The sequence below is a fragment of the Sphaeramia orbicularis genome, chromosome 20 (genome assembly GCF_902148855.1).
Source record: "Sphaeramia orbicularis chromosome 20, fSphaOr1.1, whole genome shotgun sequence".
Taxonomy (NCBI): Eukaryota; Metazoa; Chordata; class Actinopteri; order Kurtiformes; family Apogonidae; genus Sphaeramia; species Sphaeramia orbicularis.
The window spans coordinates 25769159-25792535 of NC_043976.1; the positions used below are offsets into that span (position 1 = coordinate 25769159).

The 23377-nt window shown below is 37.2% G+C and overlaps 2 protein-coding genes across 2 annotated transcripts in view; both read left to right on the top strand.

Moving 5' to 3' along the window:
• Positions 1-4584, top strand: part of cip2a (cellular inhibitor of PP2A) — a 26140-nt gene extending 21556 nt beyond the window's left edge. Inside the window, 6 exon segments of the mRNA XM_030123781.1 lie at positions 475-671; positions 1047-1105; positions 1108-1159; positions 1253-1335; positions 3987-4126; positions 4249-4584. Coding sequence (XP_029979641.1) covers positions 475-671; positions 1047-1105; positions 1108-1159; positions 1253-1335; positions 3987-4126; positions 4249-4395 — 678 coding nt within the window. The 3' untranslated portion in view covers positions 4396-4584.
• Positions 4585-5048: 464 nt separating this feature from the next.
• On the top strand, positions 5049-19439 carry chrnd (cholinergic receptor, nicotinic, delta (muscle)). The gene is made up of 12 exons (XM_030123518.1): positions 5049-5106; positions 7492-7637; positions 8483-8527; positions 8612-8721; positions 13174-13329; positions 13593-13702; positions 15197-15397; positions 16183-16294; positions 17044-17158; positions 17478-17688; positions 18427-18545; positions 19122-19439. Exons 1-12 carry the CDS (start codon positions 5049-5051, stop codon positions 19302-19304), a joined length of 1566 nt encoding a protein of 521 aa, XP_029979378.1. The 3' UTR covers positions 19305-19439.
• The last annotated feature ends 3938 nt before the right edge of the window (positions 19440-23377 follow it).

Consider the following 23377-nt stretch of genomic DNA (forward strand, 5'->3'; position numbering starts at 1 on the left):
TACTGATGAAGAAACATTTGATACCAATACTAATTAATACCTTGGTGTTGATACCAATTCCTAAATGATACTGATTTTCCATTTCAACAAAAAGAAAATGACATACATGTTGTGGCACAAAGATTTAGTTTTATCTTTCCATTCATTTTTTTTTTACTATCAGTGCAGTTTTATTTTGTAAAAAAAAATGTGTCAGCACTCTGCCATTTTTCCACTCATAAAATAAAAATCAATCTAAAATGTCACCATTTGAGGATGTCTCTTAACTTATCTCTAATAAAAATGTTTAAATACCATGCGTACGATACTGATTAGTTTTACTTATGTTTTGAAATTGTCAAAAGACTTTTTTTTTTTTTGACCGAATCGAAGGAATTCAATCAGTACCAATAGAAATGATACCCAGCCCCTTTAATGACTGATTAACATTTATTATTTATTTCCATTTCTCTTTCACTGCGTTTTTGTCTGCAGGCTCGTAAGCTGGGCTGTCTGCTGAAGGAGGCGGAGTGTCGGCGTGAGGACCTGCAGGGTGAGCTGGGTAATCAGGTGCTGGAGGTGGAGCGCTCCAAGGCCGATATGGAGGAGCTGCTGCAGCACAACACACGGCTGCAGAAGGACTCTGAGGAACACCAGGCGCTCAAAGGAGCCTACAACGCACTGCTCAACAGGTCAGAAAACAATCTGGTCAGAATTTTTAAGATTCTTGTCGTGACAAAATATAAGATGATTTTTCTTGTATCTTTTAAGTTCACCTTTTTTTATTTACAGTTGTGGAATTTCTGGTGATGGTAGAGTTTACAGTATTTTAATTTAATGGCCACCGAAGAAAAATGAGACAATGAAAGCTTGAAACCAACTGAACAAGTTTTTTTACCAGGATTTTCTTTATTTTAAATGTAAAAACTTAAACAAATTTCATCAAAGCATTTAGTCTTGGATCATTATGTCAGGGCTTTAAAACACCAGGTATAGCAGGTTGTCATGAATATAAGAGTTTTGTAACAGCTGATTCAAGAGTTTAACAATTTTTTCTGCTCTTGTAGGTTTAATGAAAGTGAGCGTCTGTTGAAGGAGCTTCAGATGACACACATATCCCTCACCAAACAAATGACACTCTGAGGAAAAACCACGAGGCTCTGCAGCTTCAGCACGACCAGTAACTGACATGCACATACTTGCTTATTTATTTTGCTCTTCTCTTGTGGTGCACAAACCCTTCACCTAAATATTTTCCTCATCTCTCTGTTAGGACGCTGTCAGTATTACAAGAGAGAGAGGAGGAGATCAGATCCCTCCGTTCAGATCTGCAGCAGAAGGACAGTGACATAAAAGGTCTGTCAAACGTCAGCTTTTGTTTACTTGGCCTTTATTTAAGCAACTTTGGCGCCATCTGGTGGTCATGTAAAGAATAGCACAGTATGTGAGTACAGTACAGGCCAAAAGTTTGGACACACCTTCTCATTCTTCGCATTTTCTTTATTTTCATGACTATTTACATTGTAGATTCTCACTGAAGGCATCAAAACTATGAATGAACACATGTGGAATTATGTACTTAACAAAAAGTGTGAAATAACTGAAAACATCTCTTATATTCTAGTTTCTTCAAAGTAGCCACCCTTAGCTCTGATGACTGCCTTGCACACCCTTGGCATTCTCTTGATGAGCATCAAGAGGTAGTCACCTGAAATGGTTTTCACTTCATAGGTGTGCCTTGTCAGGGTTACTTAGTGGAATTTCTTGCCTTATTGATGGGGTTGGGACCATCAGTTGTGTTGTGCAGAAGTCAGGTTGATGCACAGCTGACAGCCCTATTGGACAACTGTTAGAATACATATTATGGCGAGAACCAATCAGCTAAGTAAAGAGAAACGAGTGGCCATCATTACTTTAAGAAATGAAGGTCAGTCAGTCTAGAAAATTTCAAAAACTTTGAATGTGTCCCCAAGTGCAGTCGCAAAAACCATCAAGAGCTCCAACGAAACTGGCTCACATGAGGACCGCCCCAGGAAAGGAAGACCAAGAGTCACCTCTGATGCTGAAGATAAGTTCATCTGAGTCACCAGCCTCAGAAATCGCAAATTAACAGCAGCTCAGATTAGAGACCAGATGAATACCACACAGAGCTCTAGCAGCAGACACATCTCTACAACAACTGTTAAGAGGAGACTGCGTGAATCAGGCCTTCATGGTCAAATAGCTGCTAGGAAACCACTGCTAAGGAGAGGCAACAAACAGAAGAGATTTATTTGGGCCAAGAAACCCAAGGAATGGACATTAGACCAGTGGAAATCTGTGCTTTGGTCTGATGAGTCCAAATTTCAGATCTTTGGATCCAACCGCCGTGTCTTTGTGCAACGCAGAAAAGGTGAACGGATGGATGCTACATGCCTGGTTCCCACTGTGAAGCATGGAGGGGGAGGTGTGATGGTGTGGGGGTGCTTTGCTGGTGACGCTGTTGGGGATTTATTCAAGATTGAAAGCAACCTGAATCAGCATGGCTACCACAGCATCCTGAAGTGACATGCCATTCCATCCGGTTTGCGTTTAGTTGGACCATCATTTATGTTTCAACAGGACAATGACCTCAAACACACCTCCAGGCTGAGTGAGGGATATTTGACCAAGAAGGAGAGTGATGGAGTGCTGCGCCAGATGACCTGGCCTCCACAGTCACCGGACCTGAACCCAATCGAGATGGTTTGGGGTGAGCTGGACCGCAGAGTGAAGGCAAAAGGACCAAAAAGTGCTAAGCATCTCTGGGAACTTCTTCAAGACTGTTGGGAAACCATTTCAGGTGACTACCTCTTGATGCTCATCAAGAGAATGGCAAGAGTGTGCAAAGCAGTCATCAGAGCTAAGGGTGGCTACTTTGAAGAGACTAGAATATAAGATATGTTTTCAGTTATTTCACACTCTTTTGTTAAGTACATAATTCCACATGTGTTCATTCATAGTTTTGATGCCTTCAGTGAGAATCTACAATGTAAATAGTCATGAAAATAAAGAAAATGCGAAGAATGAGAAGGTGTGTCCAAACTTTTGGCCTGTACTGTATATGGTTTCACAAGAGACTAGAAAATGTGTTGTACACCCCCCCCTCAGCAAAAAAAAAAAATTATATGCATTATCCTGTAATTTAAAAAAAAATCTCATAGTTATGAGAAAATATTAAGGAAAGTCTAGTTTTAAAATAAAATTAATCACCTTCAGAGGTCAGAACGTTAAAAGGTTAAAAATAAATAAGAAAAGTGCAAATGTTAACTGTAACACTGAAAAGTCAATTCAAGATAATTTAAATGTCTGAATAATGAGTTATGACTATTCAAAGATATGTAGAGTGTGTTAGTTTGAGAACAGAATATTTAAAAGTAAATTTCAGTGTTAAAAACTGTTTAAAATATCATTAACCCATCATCCCGTCATACTACTGAAAATGTTGAATTAAGCAGCTATAAAGACAATAGAAGAATACAGTTTTGTTCAGAATTATGTTATGATTAAGACTGTGGGGAAGGGGTGGAATGAAATAAATGCTGACTTCTTCCCACTCCTCTTTAGATGTTTTAATAACACTAAAATTGTATCTAAGTACTTTTTTTTTGTATAATGGTATACTTTTTTTTGTTGTCTTACGTTGATAATTTGCTTTGGGTGTTTGCTTTTGTTGGTGGTTTTATTATGTTTTTATATATTCAAAAGGAAACATTCATTCATTCATTTATTTCTGAACCCGCTTTATCCGAAACATTAATTCATTTATTAAAATATTAATTGCTAAATATTGTGTTGAACTATCCTATTCCTCTGATAAGACTAGAAAAATTATTAATTATATAATTTTATTTATATATATATATAATTATTAAGCTCCACTCCTTTGACGTTTTTTGCTATTTTCTAACCTGGTATGATCTAAATAATTGATTAAAAACAGACAAAATTGTTTGTGCTTTAAATGTCGCTTCCTGGTGTTTTGTCAGGTCTGAACGCTAAGTTACAAGCAGAGATGGAAAAGTTGAAAGAAAAAGATGGAGAGAAGAGAGAACTGGAGGAGACGGTGGATGTTCTAAGGAAAGAGCTGAGCAAAACGGAGCAGGCAAGGAAAGACGCCAGCATCAAGGTAAAGAAGGAAATACTTTTATATCTCTACTCATTAAACAGGACGGGGTTAAAGCTCATATTCTAATTTGAAGCTTGAATAGTGAATGTTGATGTGTTTTGTTTGTTTTTTTCTCTCTCTAGGCGTCTTCTCTGGAGCTGCAGAAGAGCCAGTTGGAGACAAAGCTGAAGCAGAAGGAGGATGAACTGAACAAACACTCGGCCATGATCGCCATGATTCACAGCCTGAGCAGCGGGAAGATGAAGAGCGACGTCAACCTGTCGATGTGAAGAGCAAACACAGAGGAATAGACTTTAAAAATGTCTTCAAAGAATTCAAGACTTTAATCTCACATTAACTTTTTAAATATAATAAAACACTTTTAATGAAATGTATTGATATTTTTAAAGTTTATGTGTCATTTGTCTTTGTGTGTTTATGTTATAGTTTCTGATTAAATTGTATGTTTTAAAAATGCAGTTGTGACTCGGCATCATTTGTTTTCTCTCATTTGCTTATTTAAGTCACACATTTACACACTATGAGGTCCTCAAACCCAAAGATACTGTTTATTCTTACAATAAAGGAGGAAATCCAGAAAGTCAAATCAAAGAGGCTGTAATAAAAAAAAAAAAAGAATTGTTTATGAAAATATTTGACAACTAATCCATTAATTGTTTCTGTTCTTTTCATAACTCTGATTTTATTCAACATATGAGCTGTTTTGTCTCTGAGCCTTGGTTCATTTCTGTAAAACAACAATGCTGTAAAATTCAGAGTATTTTCTCCCCCCTCCTCCTCTTCCTCCTCTGTTTCCCGTGCAGCAGCTCTATCCCTTTTCTATTTTCTCCTCAGTGTTTCTGCAGCTGCTGCCTGTCACTCAGCTGTTTGGCAGAAGGTCGCTGGGTAAAAGGAGTCCTGACTCTTCACCAACCCTTCAGACATGGAGCGTCAGCGTGTAGCACTCTACGTCGTCTTCCTGCTCATACTGCTCTCATCTGGTGAGTTTTTGGAAATCTAACCTGACCTGTTTACAAATGGACTAATATGTGGCCTATGCTGTCATCCCACTGTTAAAGAAGCTGAAATACTGTCTCACTTTGTATTTGGTGCAAGATTTTAGTGCAGTTTTGACCTCACTGTGTTGAATATCCCTCTATCCAATCACTAAAACTCTTCCTTGAGGTTAAACATCTAACAACTCTAACTCTATGTGTCCGTCCTGCTTAGAAATAAATATGTATTGTCAAAAATCTTTAAATAGGAATTTAAAAAATGAATGAAATGAAGCATACAGTGTTTTTTGACTGGGCTTCAGTTTGTAAAATGCTAATACATGTCCAATGGCAAATAAAAACAAACATGGTTGCGTGGTATCAGTGAAATGTTGGAGGAGCAGCTGAAACACTGATGAGAACAGCTGCCATGATTCACTGAAATATGACCGGCATGAAAGTATTCACTCACATTCAGGAGCTGTTTGTATCAGCGTATGCTTTACTGTATTTACACTATATTTATATCACCAGTGTCAGAGTGTATTCAACATGTCACCTTGGGCTTCGTTATGTTTCTGTATTCAGTTAAATGAGCTGATATTGAGCATAAATTTTAACCTCAGTGACTCATTTTGGACTTTAGATCCTGTTGCAGGGTCTTCAGCAGTAGCTCACCCTTCTGTTCTTTGTCAAACCACATTTTTTTTCAGCCTGAACTTTAACCCAAATCACTGAAAAATAAGAGAAGTGTCCATTGGGAAATTTCCCAATGGTGGGATCAATAAAGTCAAACTTGTCAAGCATCAAAATATTGCAGAAATCTAAAGGTAGAATATCCAAGATCATTTTTTCAGCATTCGAGTATGCATGAGTAAATTAACAAAACCTCGACATTTACCTCTCAAAGACCTAAAAGTCATTAGTGACCCTAAAGCATTTACTGATCTAAAACATTTAATAACTTTGAACCACTATTCCTATGAAAACATGTAAATAATTCAGGTAAGATGCAGTTATTCTGCTTTTCGTCATCATCAGATACAGTATGACCCTTTTGGAAGTTTAGAAGCTCTTTAGTGAACATAGAAACTCTGTCATTATCTGCGACACTGATTCAGCGGTAAAACCCACCTAGTATGACAGTGGTTGTAGATGCTTGTCTTTATGTTCAGTTAATGATATATTGTGTCAAAAAGTCACTTTCTCTTAGTTTTTTTTTTTTTTTTTTCCAGTTTAATAACCTTTAAATTAACTCTGGACCTTTATTATCATCTTCATGACTATTAAATTAAATATAGAAAAAACACCTGAGTTTGATTAAATAGAATAATTATAATAAATTACAATAAATCACTTAGGAAAGGTTAAATTTAGAGAAAAATTCAGTTGGAAATCACCACAAAAACATTTCTGGGTCTTTAACTCTTGAAGATCTAAACAGTCACTAGTGACTGAAAGCATCTACTGGTCTAAAATATTCAATAACTTTTGAACCACTAATATTATAAATACTTTGAAAAGTAAAATACAGTTTCTCAGCATTTTAGTGAAAAAACACCTGACTTTTGATAAATGACTTTCCTTTGTTTTTCCTTTTGAATTGATTAGCTTTTATGAAGAAAAAAAAACTAAATGAAATATATTAAAACAGCTGATTTTCAGTGAAAAATTAAAAAAAAGAGGATAATATGAGAATAAATGGTGATAAATTATTAAGGAAAGGTTAAAGTGTTGTGCTGACAAGCCCTGAAGACAACAAAAAAAGATGTGTTTTATATAAATAATAGTAACATCCAGAGGAAAATAAAACACTAAAAAATCTGAATATTAGACAATATATAATTAGACGATAATACAGGATGCATAAGACAATAAAAGAAAATAATAAAATAATTTTGCTAAATCTGTATTAAAATGAATAATAATAATAATGGATTAGATTTATATAGCACTTTTCTATGAACGCATGCTCAAAGCGTGTACAGAGGATCCATTATTCATTCACTCTTACATTCTCCCTCTGGTGGTGGTCAACTACATTAGTAGCCACAGCTGCCCTGGGGCAGACTGACAGAAGCGTGGCTACCAGTTTGCGCCTATGGCCCTTCTGACCACCACCAAACATTCATACGCATTCATACACCAGGGTGAGTAGCAGCACTGGAGGCAAGGAGGGTGAAGTGTCTTGCCCAAGGACACAACAGCACATGGACAGAGCGGGATTTGAACCTCCAGCCCTTCAGTTATTGGATGACCCGCTCTACCATCTGAGCCATGGCTGCCCCGAGGGAATATACAGTCCTCCAGTCATACGTAGCAATAAGAAATACTAGGAAAAGAGTGTCACTAATATGCATTTTGGTTCCTATTTTCTGTGTTTGGTGTCAGAGTGCTGGTGCAGGAATGAGGAGGAGCGTCTGATCAACTACCTGTTCAAAGAGCGAGGCTACAACAAAGAGCTGCGTCCTGCTCAGAGGCAGCAGGATGCCGTGGACGTCTACCTGGCCCTCACCTTATCCAACCTCATCTCTCTGGTATAAATTCATCTTTATTTGACCTTTTTTTCACCAGGTGCGTCATCAGGAACAAAACAGGTTATCTGTGTGTCTTAGTTACTGAAGATTTATAGAAACATGAGAAAGTAGATGAAAATATGTGAGTCTACATCAAATAGTTTTAAAGCATTCACTATTAATGATTCTAAAACTTTGCAACCACGTCTATAAGATGCTAATAATAAAAAATAAATACTAGCCTTTAAATGACTGAAATATAAAATATTAACCCTTAAAGACCTAAATAGCAACTATTGTAAATTGTTTAATAAATTATGAACCACTGATCTTGTAAATAATGTAAATAGTTCAGGTAAAATTCAGTTTCTCAGCTTTTCATGGTCATCAAATATGGCCCATTTGGACATTCAGTGTAGTGAACGTGGAAACACCGTCATTCACAAAACCCATGTAGTTTTATAAATGACTGGTTATAGATGCTTGTTTTTATGTTCAGTGAATGAAATATTTTGCGGAAAAAGTCAGTTTTTCTTCAATTTTTTGAGATATGATGTAATAATCTCTGAATTTAGTATGAGTTCTTTGGAATATCTACACAATCAGTGAAATAAATAAAGATGTAGAGAGGGACTCGGAGAGCAAACCTGAAAATTTCACCAATCAATCAATTTCATCTTGTATAACAACATACCTGCAAAGTTCCACATCGATCGGACTTGAAATAGCAGAGAAAATAAATAGATTTTTAATGAGGACTGATTTACAGACAGATGTGTGGATGCATCTAAAATTACAACATTACAGGACTGAAAAATTAGATCAGAATAAAGGCACTATTTCTAATTCATTTCTTCTCCTTCTAGAAAGAAGTTGATGAGACACTGCTGACAAATGTGTGGATAGATCATGTAAGTAATTATAAAACATTCACACAAAGATTCTCCTCAGTTTGTTGTTGTTTTGTGATTTGTGTTTTATTGTGTTTGTTGTAGTCGTGGACTGACTACCGCCTGTCCTGGAACGTCACAGAGTTCGACGGCATCGAGATGCTTCGCCTGCCATCCAGTATGGTGTGGCTGCCTGAGATAGTTCTGGAAAACAAGTGAGACTGAACAGACTTTATTTATTTATTTATTTACACATACTCAAGCTTTTCAACCTGTGATGTCTGTCATAACCCATAAAGACCCAAACAGCCACTGGTGACCAACATCATCTGCCAATCTTAACTGTTTAATACCTGTTGATCCACTAATCCTAACAATACATGTAAATAATTGGTGTAAAATACAGTTTTTCATCTTTTCATGATCATCAGATATGACCCATTTGGACTTTCAGAGACTCTGTAGTTACTGTGGAAACATCATCATGTTCAACACTGATTCACCAGTAAAACCCATGGAGTTGGATCAATGACAGTGGATGGAGATGCTTGAATTATGTTAAGTTAATGATATATTTTATTGCGTAGGTCACATTTTCTTCAGTTTTCTCTGTTTCTAATATAATAATCCTCAACTTTAATCTGAGCTTTAATGAACATCTACATCCTAAGTAAATTAAATATAGAAAATACCCGATTTTCACTTGAATAATGCAAAATGCAGAGGATAATATTATAATAATTGGTGATAAATCACTTAAGAAAGGCTAAATAGAGAGACATATTCATTTTTAGTTTACCAGCCGAGAGGCTGTAAGCTATTGTCGTCATGTGGCGGTGTCTGTCGTCCGTTACAAAACTTTCAATCGTCTTCTTCTCCGAAACTACAATTCCGATTGACTTCAAACTTGGTATACAGCTTCTTTATGATGATGTCAACAAAAATTAGTGAAATTATTGGATCTGGATCTGATTCTGGATTTGGTGCGACTTTGAAAAATTTCCCCATTATAAGAGACAGGAAGTGGATCGATGCAATAACTCAGTAAATATAAATGATATCAAGCGTAAATTTCTGCAGTACAGCCCTGATGGGGAGATGACCAAAACATAATGGTCACATGCTGATCAGGATCTTCTTCTGGATCCAGGAACTTATGGAAAATTTAACATGGGCTCTTATGGGGAAAAAATTTCAATCGTCTTCTTCTCTGAAACTACAGTTCTGATTGACTTCAAACTTGGTATACAGCTTCTGTATGATGATGTCAACTCAAGGTATTGAAATTATTTTGATCCGGATCTGATTCTGGATTTGGTGCCACTTTAACAAATTTTCCCATTATAAGAGATAGGAAGTGGATCCATACAATAAATCAGTAAGTATCAATGATATCAAGTTGGAATTTACATTTTTTACAGATCTGATTGGAATATGACCAAAACATGGGCTATTTCTGTAATAGAATAAATACACATAACTGGGTGATAATAAAAGGTATCTGGATACATTTCCCAAAGCTTTTAATTTGGCCGCTAAGCTACAGGGCCATTGGTCCTATTTTTGTAACTAGAAGCACTCGGAGAGCGCAGACCTCCGCCAAGGCTGATCAGTGCCCCCCCCCCGTGGGCCCCCCCACCCCCAATCACCACCAAAATTTAATCATTTCTTCCTTATCCCATTTCCAATAAACCCTGAAAATTTCATCCAAATCAGTCCATAACTTTTTGAGTTATGTTGCACACTAACGGACAGACAAACAAACAAACAGACAAACAAACAAACAAACAAACCCTGGCAAAAACATAACCTCCTTGGCGGAGGTAATTATCACAAAAGTAGCTCTGGGTCTTTATGGGATAAACATAGTGATTTCACTCCATCTAAGAATTCCTGCAGAATGTTACAGTGCATTACTGCACAGTCAAAGAATCTCTGTGGACTCTTCAGGAACTTACTGTGTCAAATTACAGCAATTTCTCCAATGAATTTCACTAATCATCATCGTTTCACCACAGCTCAGCCTGTTTATGTAAAGTGGATGAAGCCTCTCTGATGTAATCGCTGACTCTTCAGTCATCTTAGTTTACAGGAAACCTTTTCTCAATCTCAAGAGAGGAACTCTGAAGGATTCATTTACATAAGGCTTTGCCAGATTTTGAGTTGTCTTTCAAAGTCCAGGATCCATTTAACCTATAAAGACCCAAGCAGCCACCGACAACCCAAACCATCTACTGATCTAAAATGTTTAATAACTTCTGAACCGCTAATTCTATCAATCCATGCAAATAATTGGTATAAAATACAGCTTTTCATCTTTTCATGGTCATCAGATATGACCCATTTGGACGTTCAGAGGCTCCGTAGTAAACATAGAAACATCGTCATCTTCTACAACATTTATTCACCAGTAAAACCTGAGTTGTCTGATAAATGACAATGAATGGAAACACTTGCCTTATATTCAGTTAATGATACATTTTGCAGAAAAAGTAACTTTTTCTGGAGTTTTCTCTGTTTCTGATGTAATAACCCTCAACTTTAATCTGAGCTTGAATGAAGATCGAGACGATCAATAAATTAAATATAGGAAAATTACTAGATGTTCACTGAAAAAACACAAAATACAGAGGATAGTGCCATTAGAAATTGTGATAAATCACTAAAGAAAAGTTAAATATAGAGCAAAAAATACTTTGGAACTGCCACAAAAGTAACAATGGGTCTTTATGGGTTAAAGACTGAGTCCTTCCTTTGGAGAAATTTCAAGGATGCATCGGTGAATCCTAGGCACTGGTTAACCTCTATGTTGCTCTAAAGACTCATGTTTCTGAACATAAGACTGCAACACATACCAAAAATATAGACCAGGGGTGTCAAACTCATTTTAGTTCAGGGGTCACATTCAGCCCCATTTGATCTCAAGTGGGTCAGACCAGTAAAATAGTAGAATGATTGCTTGTTCATTAATTACCTCCGCCAAGGAGGTTATGTTTTTGCCAGGGTTTGTTTGTTTGTTTGTTTGTTTGTTTGTCTGTCCTTTAGTGTGCAACATAACTCAAAAAGTTATGGACAGATTTGGATGAAATTTTCAGGGTTTGTTGGAAATGGGATAAGGAAGAAATGATTAAATTTTGGTGGTGATCGGGGGTGGGGGGGGGCCACTGATCAGCCTTGGCGGAGGTCTGCGCTCTCCGAGTGCTTCTAGTTCTGTTTTTTGTTTGGTTGTGTTTCTTATTGTGCTGATGAAAGAAGTTAATTTACCCCTGGGGATCAATACAGTACATCTATATCAGTATCTGTATCAGTGTCAGTATCTGTATCTATATCGGTATCTGTATATGTTGTTAGTCCAACTCATTAGTCATTGGAATTTTAATATTTGGATGTTGGCAACTCCCTTAACCCTTTAACAACAGCAATCTCTCCAGCACTGCATTTTGCACTTTACAGTATTCAAATTACTGTAACTCCTGAACCGTTTGTGCCACAAAATTTAAACAGCATTGGAAAGCTGAGATCCTGAGCTTTCCAACACTATGTAACACTTTACGGCAGCAATGTGTGACTCTATTACAAGTAGAAATGAGCTAAAAAAAACACCTGGAAATAACAAAATATATGGAGCCATAATATGAATATTGAATATTCTAAACCAAAAAGTACGTTTGAGCACATGTAAAATAGTTCAAAGTTTATTTTTTGCACTCTCCAAAAGTTTTGTAATGGAGATTTAGTTTCTGATAATAAATGTGCTAAAAACTTCAAGTCAAATTTTTTCTTACTTCTTAATTTTTACTAAAGCACACTGTTTTAAGCATTTATTATTACCTCTGCCAAGGAGGTTATGTTTTTGCCAGGGTTTGTTTGTTTGTTTGTTTGTTTGTTTGTTTGTCCGTTAGTGTGCAACATAACTCAAAAAGTTATGGACAGATTTGGATGAAATTTTCAGGGTTTGTTGGAAATGGGATGAGGAAGAAATTATTAAATTTTGGTGGTGATCGGGGGTGGGGGGGCCCACGGGGGGGGGGGGGGGGGGGGGGGGGCACTGATCGTTAGTGTGCAACATAACTCAAAAAGTTAGGGACAGATTTGGATGAAATTTTCAGGGTTTGTTGGAAATGGGATAAGGAAGAAATGATTAAATTTTGGTGGTGATCGGGGGTGGGGGGGCCCACGGGGGGGGCCACTGATCGTTAGTGTGCAGCATAACTCAAAAACTTATGGACAGATTTGGATGAATTTTCAGGGGTTTGTTGGAAATGGGATGAGGAAGAAATGATTAAATTTTGGTGGTGATCGGGGGGGGGGGGGCACTGATCAGCCTGGCGGAGGTCTGCGCTCTCCGATTGCTTCTAGTTTGTAATAATATTGAAAGTTAAGTTCTTCCCGAAAATAATAGTGCAAAAGAATTGGCAAAAAAGACATTTTATGACACTTTTATTGTAAAGAAAACATGCAGACACCTAGCTAGCCTGTTGTAATGGCAGTCTTAAAAGGGTTCATATCATTAGACTTCAATGTCATATCAACCTGACATCTTGCCAGAGCTTCCAACACATTTTGGTTGATTGCAAGTTGTTTGCAGGTTGTTTCTGTCCTTTATTTTAGGAGATAAAGCAGTGCATAAATGTTCATTTGTTTTATTATATTTTGTCCTCCCTCAGTAACGACGCCCAGTTCCAGGTGGCCTACTACTGCAATGTTCTGGTGGATTCTAATGGTTTTTGCTACTGGTTACCTCCTGCCATTTTCCGCTCTTCTTGCTCCATCAACGTCAACTATTTCCCCTTCGACTGGCAGAACTGCACCCTCAAATTCACGTAAGACAACAACCAGAGAAAAAGGCAGTAATTTGTGTGAAACATAGTTGGGCATTTCTGATACAGGGCAAGATAAATAAGGTGAAATCAACAACTTAAAAATGTCTTGCTGAACTGCTTCTTATATGTCCAAATTTACTCATCTAAGGATTTAATCTTGGAATATATCAAGGCTTGATGTGCAATTGTGAAATCACAGAAAACAGCTCTCATACAAACAATGAGTTCAGTAAAAGTACTTCCTTTACTCACTGACTCTGCAGCTCTCTGACCTACAATGCTAAAGAGATCAGGATGCTCCTAAAAGAAGACATGGATGAGACCAGCAAATGGACAGTGGAGTATATTATCATTGACCCTGCAGGATGGACCGGTGAGTTTCCAATACCAGAAACAACACAAACAAACAGATTTATTATAAACAATTGTCATAAATGAGGGATTCACGACAATTTTTATAGTAATTTTCTCATATAAGTTTTTCTTGGTCTTCCTTAGTGTCTTTTAATGATAAACTTTATTTTGAACATATGCAGGCACAAAAGTGAACAAAAGGCAAAAAGCAACCACAAACCCAACAGAACACTCCAGCATGTCGAAGGCAATTAGCCAACCAAAAAACAGACAGAAAAAAAAAGTCACACAATGTACAACTACCTCACTGTGGCTCTTCAACAACACTTTATGTCTGAAATGGAGTAGGAAGAAGTCTTATATTGTCCTACCCCAGTTTTACATGACTAATATATACAGCCCAAAAAGAAAGGATTTATATGCCTAAAGAGGAAACAAGCAAGGAAAGATTTATAAATAAATGCCAACCACTATGAGAGCAACGACTTGTTATATATAGGACAGTGGTAAAGATGATTTCCACAGCTGCTTTATTTTTTCTAGATTCCTTTCCACGTGTTTCTGAAGGACACAGTTATAACTAGAAGCACTCGGAGAGCGCAGACCTCCGCCAAGGCTGATCAGTGGCCCCCCCCCGTAGGCCCCCCCACCCCCGATCACCACCAAAATTTAATCATTTCTTCCTTATCCCATTTCCAACAAACCCTGAAAATTTCATCCAAATCTGTCCATAACTTTTTGAGTTATGTTGCACACTAACGGACAGACAAACAAATAAACAAACCCTGGCAAAAACATAACCTCCTTGGCGGAGGTAACAAGTGGTGCCACAACAAACCCTGCCCCTCACACATATTGTAGCTTTTTTTGGCATGGATCCAGCTGATGTCATCATGTCTATGCATGTGGTGATGTCAGCATATCAATTACCTCTATGTATGTGCCAAATTTGAAGTAAATTGAAACAAAATTGAAGTTTTTATAGACATTTGAAATGTCACCCAAAAAATATTTTAGAAATTCATAATAAATTTGAACTTTGACCTACTTTTCCCAAAATGTAATCACATCTATTCTGGGTCACTGGCAATCTACAAACCAAATTTGGTATGAATTCAACTGATAGTTTTGCTGCTACAGACATTTGAAATTGTGCCCATTATAAGTAAATGGGGGAAAAAAAGATTTTAAAAATTCATAAAAAATTTGAACTCTGGCCTACTGTTCCCAAAATGCAATGAAATCTATTCTGGGTCACTGGCAATCTATAAACCAAATTTGGTATGAATTCAACCAGTAGTTTTGCTGCCAGAGTGTTAACAAAGAAACAAACCGAACCAAAAACGATACCCTTTGTCTCCCCTTTGGGGGGTGGAGAGACAACAGTTATAACAATTATAAGCATTGTATATAAGTTTTGAAGACTGGCTCAGTTTGTGTCACTGCACAGCTGTATTCTGCACATGTATTTCTGCCATTAACTTCCTGTGTTCAACCCTGTATCTGTCTGCAGAGAACGGTGAGTGGGAGGTGATCCACCGGCCGGCCAAGAGAAACACCTACAAACACATTCCCATGGAGAGCAACAAGCACCAGGACATCACCTTCTACCTCATCATCAAACGCAAACCACTGTTCTACATCGTCAACATCATCATCCCCTGTGTGCTCATCTCCTTCCTTGCCTCGCTCGTTTACTACCTGCCTGCAGACAGTCAGTACATTTCACCTCTTTTATCAACACTGAGATTACATGAATGTGTGCTGTAATGAAAGCACAACAAATGCACAGTTTTTCATGGCTCAAATTATGGCTGAGCTGGTACCATCCTGATCATGTGTACTGTGCTTTCATCTGGTTCAAGCTTTTTACATGCAACATATTTACGAGTCCTAATAATGACATTACTTAAGAAAACAGTAAGGGGCCAAATTTTAGCCTCATTTTAACAAACCAACTTTACTTAAAGTTTGCAAAGTCACAGATTATAGGTTGAAGTTACTGTGAATGCAGGTTTAATTGTGATCTCCACATGTGTACAGTGTAAAGAGGACTTATTATACTTATTTTTAGGGACAAAACAAAATGATGAACTCCAGTAAAATAATATTTACAGTTGTTAAAAACTTAGAGTGCCACTAGTTTTCTGTAATGCTGTAGTTACAATTGACAGATGTTCAGTTCAGTGCTCATAAAATAGAGTTTTTCATGAAGACCCACAAAAGTTTGGTGAAGAGTTGAAAACAGGAATAAATGTGAGGGGAAGTGACCACACCTCTGTGGGAAAAACTCTACAATAATATGTGTTTTTAATTACTTTCCAGAGATCACAATTTTCATACAGCAAAAATGTCATTCATTAAATAGTTCCGTACATGGCCCAATACTAAAACTGACTATGCTTATATAAATCAAAGTGTAGGTTGAACCACCAGAAATACCACTGACATGCATTTGCACTGATGTTTGGACTGATCCAGACTTTGTTTCATGTGTAGGCGGTGAGAAGATGACGCTGTCCATCTCAGTGCTGTTGGCTCAGTCTGTGTTCCTGCTGCTGATCTCTCAGCGACTCCCAGAGACCTCCATGTCTGTACCGCTGATTGTCAAGTGGGTAACACACAAACACACAACAGGGTTCTGTCAGGGATTTGGAGCCCTGTGAGAAAAATATCACTTTGGGCCCCAGCACTTCAGTGACACAAACCCTAAAAATATAACAATGTTCAATCATGGATTAATATACTGCTTACAATAGATTTAATGATCACAGGCTAGATAGATGAGAAAGGTGCCATCTTTAATATTTAAAAAAAATATTTTTTAACGATAACAGTATTAGTTTTTTTTCATTGCTATACAAATAACATGGTATGTCTTTTTGAATGGAAATACAGTGTGTTTACTAGTATTAGCGAGGAGCCTGGACACCTGGACCAAACCATATTATAACATAAGGAGGGGGGAGACGGGGGTCAAAGGATGACTGGATTTTAGTCAGCCTCTTTTGACAACAACAAAACTAATGTGAAGAACAAATAAAATGGTTATTGGTGCTTTGTGAAGCAAACTTTTTTTATGGTTAATTGTTTTTGTAAAAGAAAAAAATTGGAATGTTCTACTATTTTCTAGGGCCCCTGTCAGTCATGGGCTCTCCTGCATAAAACCAACTACATGAAGCAGCTTCAGAGAGGACACTGTGGTGCTTGGAGTTTGAGTTTATGCAGCTATTATGAAGACATCTGAATTAAATAATTAACTGATCTATCCCAGTACCATATAGTGTGTGTCGTTTTAGAAGTAAGAATCTGATAGTGTGTGTGTGTGTGTGTGTGTGTGTGTGTGTGTGGGTGTGGCAGGTATCTGATGTTCATCATGGTGTTGGTGACGGTGGTGGTATTAAATTGTGTGGTCGTTCTAAACCTACACTTCAGGACTCCGAGCACACATGTCATGTCTGAATGGACCAAGAGGGTAAAACACAGGCTGGCTGTCTACACACACACACACACACACACACACACACACACACACACACACACACACACACACCACATTGTTTTGATTTTATCAAGTATCAAACTGTGAAATATTAACTGATATCAAATGTCAGTACCTAAAGAGTAAATCTCATGAAAGTCAGTGAAAGAAACACACAAAATAATTTTAGTAACAATATCTGTTGTTGATTTTTGTTTTTGGTAAATACGTCCATTTTATACACTGTTGAACTGTTTTGAATGTAAAAATGCACATACAGTTTTACACCTAAATATTGACATGTTTTTTCCAGTTTTTCCTTGAGCGTCTCCCTCGTATCCTGCGTATGTCTCGCCCTGAAGAGTCTGAGCCATACTGGGATGGGGCGTTGCCACGGCGATCCAGCTCAGTGGGCTACATCGCCAAGGCAGAGGAGTATTACAGTGTCAAGTCGCGCAGCGAGTTGATGTTTGAGAAGCAGTCGGTGAGACACGGACTGATGGCCAGACCCACACACGCTGCAGGTACTGCTCAGGTTTCATTCACAGTCTGGTTTTACCTCAGCAGACTTACTGGTTCACAAACATGTCTGTCTGACCCTTTTAAAACAAGAAATATTCACGCCTCCCCAACAAAATTGTAACAATGGTTCAAGTACAATGTTTGTTGAAAGAAACATCAATATTATAACCATTCTTTCTGTTTTTTGAATAAATTATTGCGCAAATTAAAAGCAAGTTAGATTTTTGCTTGAACAATACAAATAAACTCAACAAGACTTTTCCAAATATAAATATGAAATGTGCAATTATTTTGTTCAAACTATAACAATAAAGTTAAAACAGATATATGGTAACAAATATAAATACTTTAACGGTATCAGTGGCTGCAATGAGTCTATTTTACATTGCACATATTCTCAGAACAATAATGTGCAAACTATTCAACTTCTACAAAAACAGAAATGTCATGTTTTGGTTTTTTACCCATCTCAGTAAAATCCATTCACCAAACTTACACTCTTGGTCTAGTCAGTAGCAATACAGTGAATCTGACTGTTGTACATCCATAAAATGAATGCTAAAACATTTTTGCGTGTTAAAGAGAAAAAAACAAAAACACCCAGGAGTGATTTGGTGCCCCACTGGAAAGCCTCCCCGCCCTGCCAAAGGAACCCACCCACAGTTTGAGAAACACTACTAGACTTTAGACCAATGAAAGCTTCCATGGACGTTGTCACAGATTTATTACTCTGTGTTTAGAGGTGAAGCCACAGGGAGATGGAGGTGAGACGGAGCAGCTGTATGCAGAGATCAAACCTGCCGTAGATGGAGCCAACTTCATCATCAAACACATGCGTAACAAGAACGACTACAACGAGGTGAGAAGAGCAACAGGAGGCATTTGGCTGTAGTGTAATCCTTTTAGTCCTCAAAATAAAAAAAAAAAGAAAAGCAGAATAAGAAGAGAACAATGTTCCCAAACCTACACATTTTCACTTAAAATGCATTCTGTGTATTTGAGTGTACTATAATACCACATATACCTGCTTTACTGTGACAATATGAGATTTATTGCACTCATTTTCTGTAACTGTTGCCTGTAGAACCCATTTAGTTATGAATTTTCTTGTCATATTGGAAGAAAACATACTAAGAAATATGTATATGCTTATTTCAAATCTGTACAAGCAGCAAAGCTAAAGGTGGACTAAGGCTTTTACACACTGCTGTACCTGGTGGTATTTTGTTGCTGATATCCGTCTAATCTGCCACTTCAGTCTCTTCATTTTTTCCATACATGCACACACAATCTTGTGCTAAATCTGTGTCCTTAGACTTATTCACATTTAGATTTATTGATCTTTTTCACCTCTCCAAACAAACCACAAAACATGATATTTATGCATGAAAAAAAAAGAAGCTGGATGGAAATGCACTCTGCTGACTATTCACAGGAGAAGGATAACTGGAGTGGTATTGCCCGTACTGTGGACCGCCTCTGTCTGTTCCTGGTTACCCCGGTGATGACCCTCGGCACCATCATCATCTTCCTGATGGGAATCTGCAACCACCCTCCGTCTCTGCCGTTCCAAGGAGATCCACACAACTACAGAGACGACAACGTACGCCTGCTGTGACAGGAATACACTGGAAAACATGTCTGCTGCAGTTATTTGATTTTCAGATATGTAGCTACTCTATGTGTGTCTTTAATTTGAAGTGGAAAAAACTACATATTTTACTTGTGTCTGTTTGGTCTGAATAAACATTTACTTTCCTCAGGGATAAGTGTGTAATTTTTCTTTGTTGTAATACCTCCTTTTAGAAGAAGTAAGTCTTGAATATTCCTGTATTATAATCAAATTTAAGTTTGAGCATTGTTCTGAAAAATATGGAAAGATATTTTAATAGGAATGCTTCTAGTTAGAACTTCTACTAACAATTTAATACAGGTACATAAACTGCATTATCATAGAAAAGGCTAAACTGATGCTGACTGGTCATATGATCTCTGTGGGAAAAATAAAGTCAGAAGTGAAAAGCAAATGAAAGCAAAATTCTGTTGACAGATATGAGCTTTCATATTCTGCTGAGGTTAGGTTTTATTCACCTTTCACAGTTGTTGAGCTGCCTTCACAGAAGAAAATAAATGTTAGTCAATTCACATTAAAGTATGTTTATAACTATGACACTTATTGCCTATAATATCTGTACCCCAGTGGTTGACTATACTAGGCTATACTATGTGCTCTGAAATTTATTACATTTTTTACTAAAAAACAGCTTGAAATAATCCCAAAGACAATTTCTGAGGTATTTGAGGGTGTTTCAAACTATTTTATAGGGGGTTGTCAGCACCCCCTGGTGATTCAAGTGTAAGACTATACTATGTGCTCTGAAAACGAAATCTTGGAGAGATTTTTTAAATTTACTTAAAAACAACTCTAAGTTATTCCAAGGACATTAATCAGTGATTTGTGAATGATTGAAAAGTTTTTCAAAACATTTGTCAGAAGGTTGTCAGCGCCACCTGGTGGTCGAGTATAATCCTAATCAGAACCATGTTTATTTCCATGTAAGCAGGGGCGATTAAGGATCAGAGGTTTAGAGATGCTGAGCACCCAGAGTGCTGGCTGGCCTGGCAAGAGAAATTTCACTGTTTTGTACATTTTAATGCAATTTTGGACCATCTTTCCCACATTTGTGAAAGAAAAGCATAACATTGTTTGGGTATGAGAAACTCTGCAACTAAACCATCAAATCTGATTAAAGTTATTTAAATGCTGAGCCACAGTAAAAGAGAAATGGATTGGAATCATAAAAGAAATATACCCTAACCCTAATTTCTGGTGGAAGACAATCCTCCATTTTGATACAGCAGCTCCTCAATGTATACATCTACGAGAGAATGGGTTTAACTCCAGGGGAATATTAGTGTCAGAGCTACCAGATCTACTTCTAAACACTGTCTGCACATGACAATACAATCAGTTTACAGGTTCTATCAGTGGAACATTTATAAATCTGTTGTATAAATGTACATAAACTAACATATATGTGGAAGAATACTTTATCATATACCATCAAACCATCAGCAAACCAGCACTTTTGTCATTTGTTTTCCAATTAATCTGATTAAAATATGTAACATTTAACACACTTAATCTCTGAGGCAGATAATTTCTAAAAAAAAAACAAACTGTAGACCAGTGTATATGTTAATTGTCAATCTGCTCTCCCCTCTCTCTTTGTGTTTTAACCCAAAGGCAAATAACCAAACAATGTGTTTTATATCTAATAAGAGATATAAACTGGTACATATTATCCAACTTACAACATATTTGCAATAGAATATTTGGTTGCTGTGGAAAATGAGGTTACATCTTAGAATCTTACCTGAATCTGGCTCTTTTTTTTGTTTTAGAAAAAAACAAAACAAGACAGCTGGCTGTCTACACACACACACACACGCACGCGCACACACACACACACACACACACACACACACACACACACACACACACACACACACACACACAATAGGAGTTAATGGACATCAGAGGATCAAACCATTTTCGAGACAAGGTGAGGGGGGGTGCTGCATTTTTGTTGCTAAAATATTATGTTTCAGCCATGTACTGAGTATGGTTCTGACATTTTTCTAGCATGTTAAGAATGGACATAAAGTAAACAAGAAAAAACAAAAATTTCAGCAATCTTAAAATATTTTAGGGGTGCTGGGAATCAATTTAGGGGTGCTTCAGCACCCCCAAAAATGGGCTAAAAAGGCCCATGCATGTAAGTAAACAGAGTTTACAATACTAAGAATTTGCTTCAGTGGTTTGGTGCATACATATAACATGGAGTAGGTAAGAAGCATACACTAAAAAAATAAAATACAATAAAATAAACAAGTAAGATAGTTATAATGGAAGATCCAGTGGACTATAAGACTATAGTATGGCCTCTGAAAATTTCAGTTTTGGCCAGATTTTTTAACCTATAGCCAATCAACTTTGAATAATCCCTAAAAATGGCTAGTGCCTTCAGTACAACCCTGTGTTTTGGTCTGTGGTTGATTCATTTGACCAGGTCTAGTTTCAATGTTATGTGTCTAAAAACTTAGGATATTTTCTTCCCTGATGACACTGGCATATTCAAAGACGATGATACCGGGATTCATCAGGATTTGTCTAAGAGTTTTTTACATAGCATGAGACATTTTCACACATGGATTGGCCTCCAGACTCCAGACCTGAACCACCCTGAGAAACTTTGGGATGTGATGGAGAAGGTTTTGCACAGCGGTCAGACTCTCCATCATCAATGCAAGGTCCTAGTGGAAAAGTAATGCGACTATGGATGGAAATAAATGTCAGATTTCAGTTCTTCTCCTTTAACTGATTTACTAAAGGTAATATATCTGATGTTAAAATAATTCTTCAGTTTGATTTTTATAGTTAAAAATCCACTGTAAAATGTCTGATTCTTGTTTACAAACCACTTTTAACATAATCCTCAGACTATACATTCACTTTTTCCTAGGATTTAGATGGTTTTGTTTCCTACATCCCATGTCTTTGTCAAAAGAAGTTATTTTTTAGTAATACAAGTATAACGTGTAACTTAGAAAATAAGCAAAATTTGAGTATTTCAATGTAAATGTAATTAAGATCAAATTGTGAATCCCAAAAGAAATGTGATTGTTTTCTGCTGCTTGGTGTAAATGCATCTTTCTTTCTTTCTTTTGTATTAACTCCTTCGTTCAGTAGGCTAATTCATTTTCAAAATGTTCAGCACAACTGTTAAGGGTTAGTGATGTTTGAGTCTGTAATGTGCTGTGTCATTGGTGATTCTGTTGCATTTTTGTAGTTTTTCTGTTCTCTTCTGTGTGTGGGTGTGTTCTTTCCCTCCAAACAGATAGCAGTTGATTAAGGATGAGCTGCAGGAGTGGTGTTGGTGTGCTGGCTGCAGCTGATTGGTGCTTCAGAGATGAGCTGGGAAATTTAAAGCCAGATCTTCATTCCTCCAGAGAGACTCCTCTCATTCCATCTCTCCCTCTGTGCAGACCAGCCTTTTGTGATTTTTTTTTTTTTTTTTTTTTTTTTTTGTTAGAACTTTGTAAAACCAGCTATACAAGGAGGGAATCTTTTTCTTTAAGTTTTGTTAGGTAAGACTGATGTATTTTGGTTTCCTTTGTTTGTGTTTGTAGAATATTATGATTCCCTTTCCTGATTTAATTTTTCTTTTTTTGTAAATAAATATCTCATACTGCAGTGGCGTGGTTGCTGGTCATTTTGTTAATTTGCTCCTGTTTGTTAAGGGACATGGAGGGAGGGGAGTCTCAAACCATGTTGTGTCTCGGCAACCCCTAGACCAGGGGTCAGCAACCCTGGTCCTAGAGAGCCACTATCCTGCATGTTTTAGATGTATCCCTCTTCCAACACACCTGATTCAAATGATAAGCCTATCATCAAGCTCTGCAGAAGCCCGGTAACGACCATCAGGTGTGCTGGAAGAGGGAAACATCTAAAACATGCAGGATAGTGGCTCTCTAGGACCAGGGTTGCTGACCCCTGCCCTAGACCGAGCGTAACATGAATTGGGGGCTCGTCCGTTTGTTTTTTTTTTTCCATATTCAGATTTTGATAAGTAGTTTTTGTCATCTTTTTTCTTGTTGGCAGTTTTGTCTTTTGTGTGTGGGGAATTA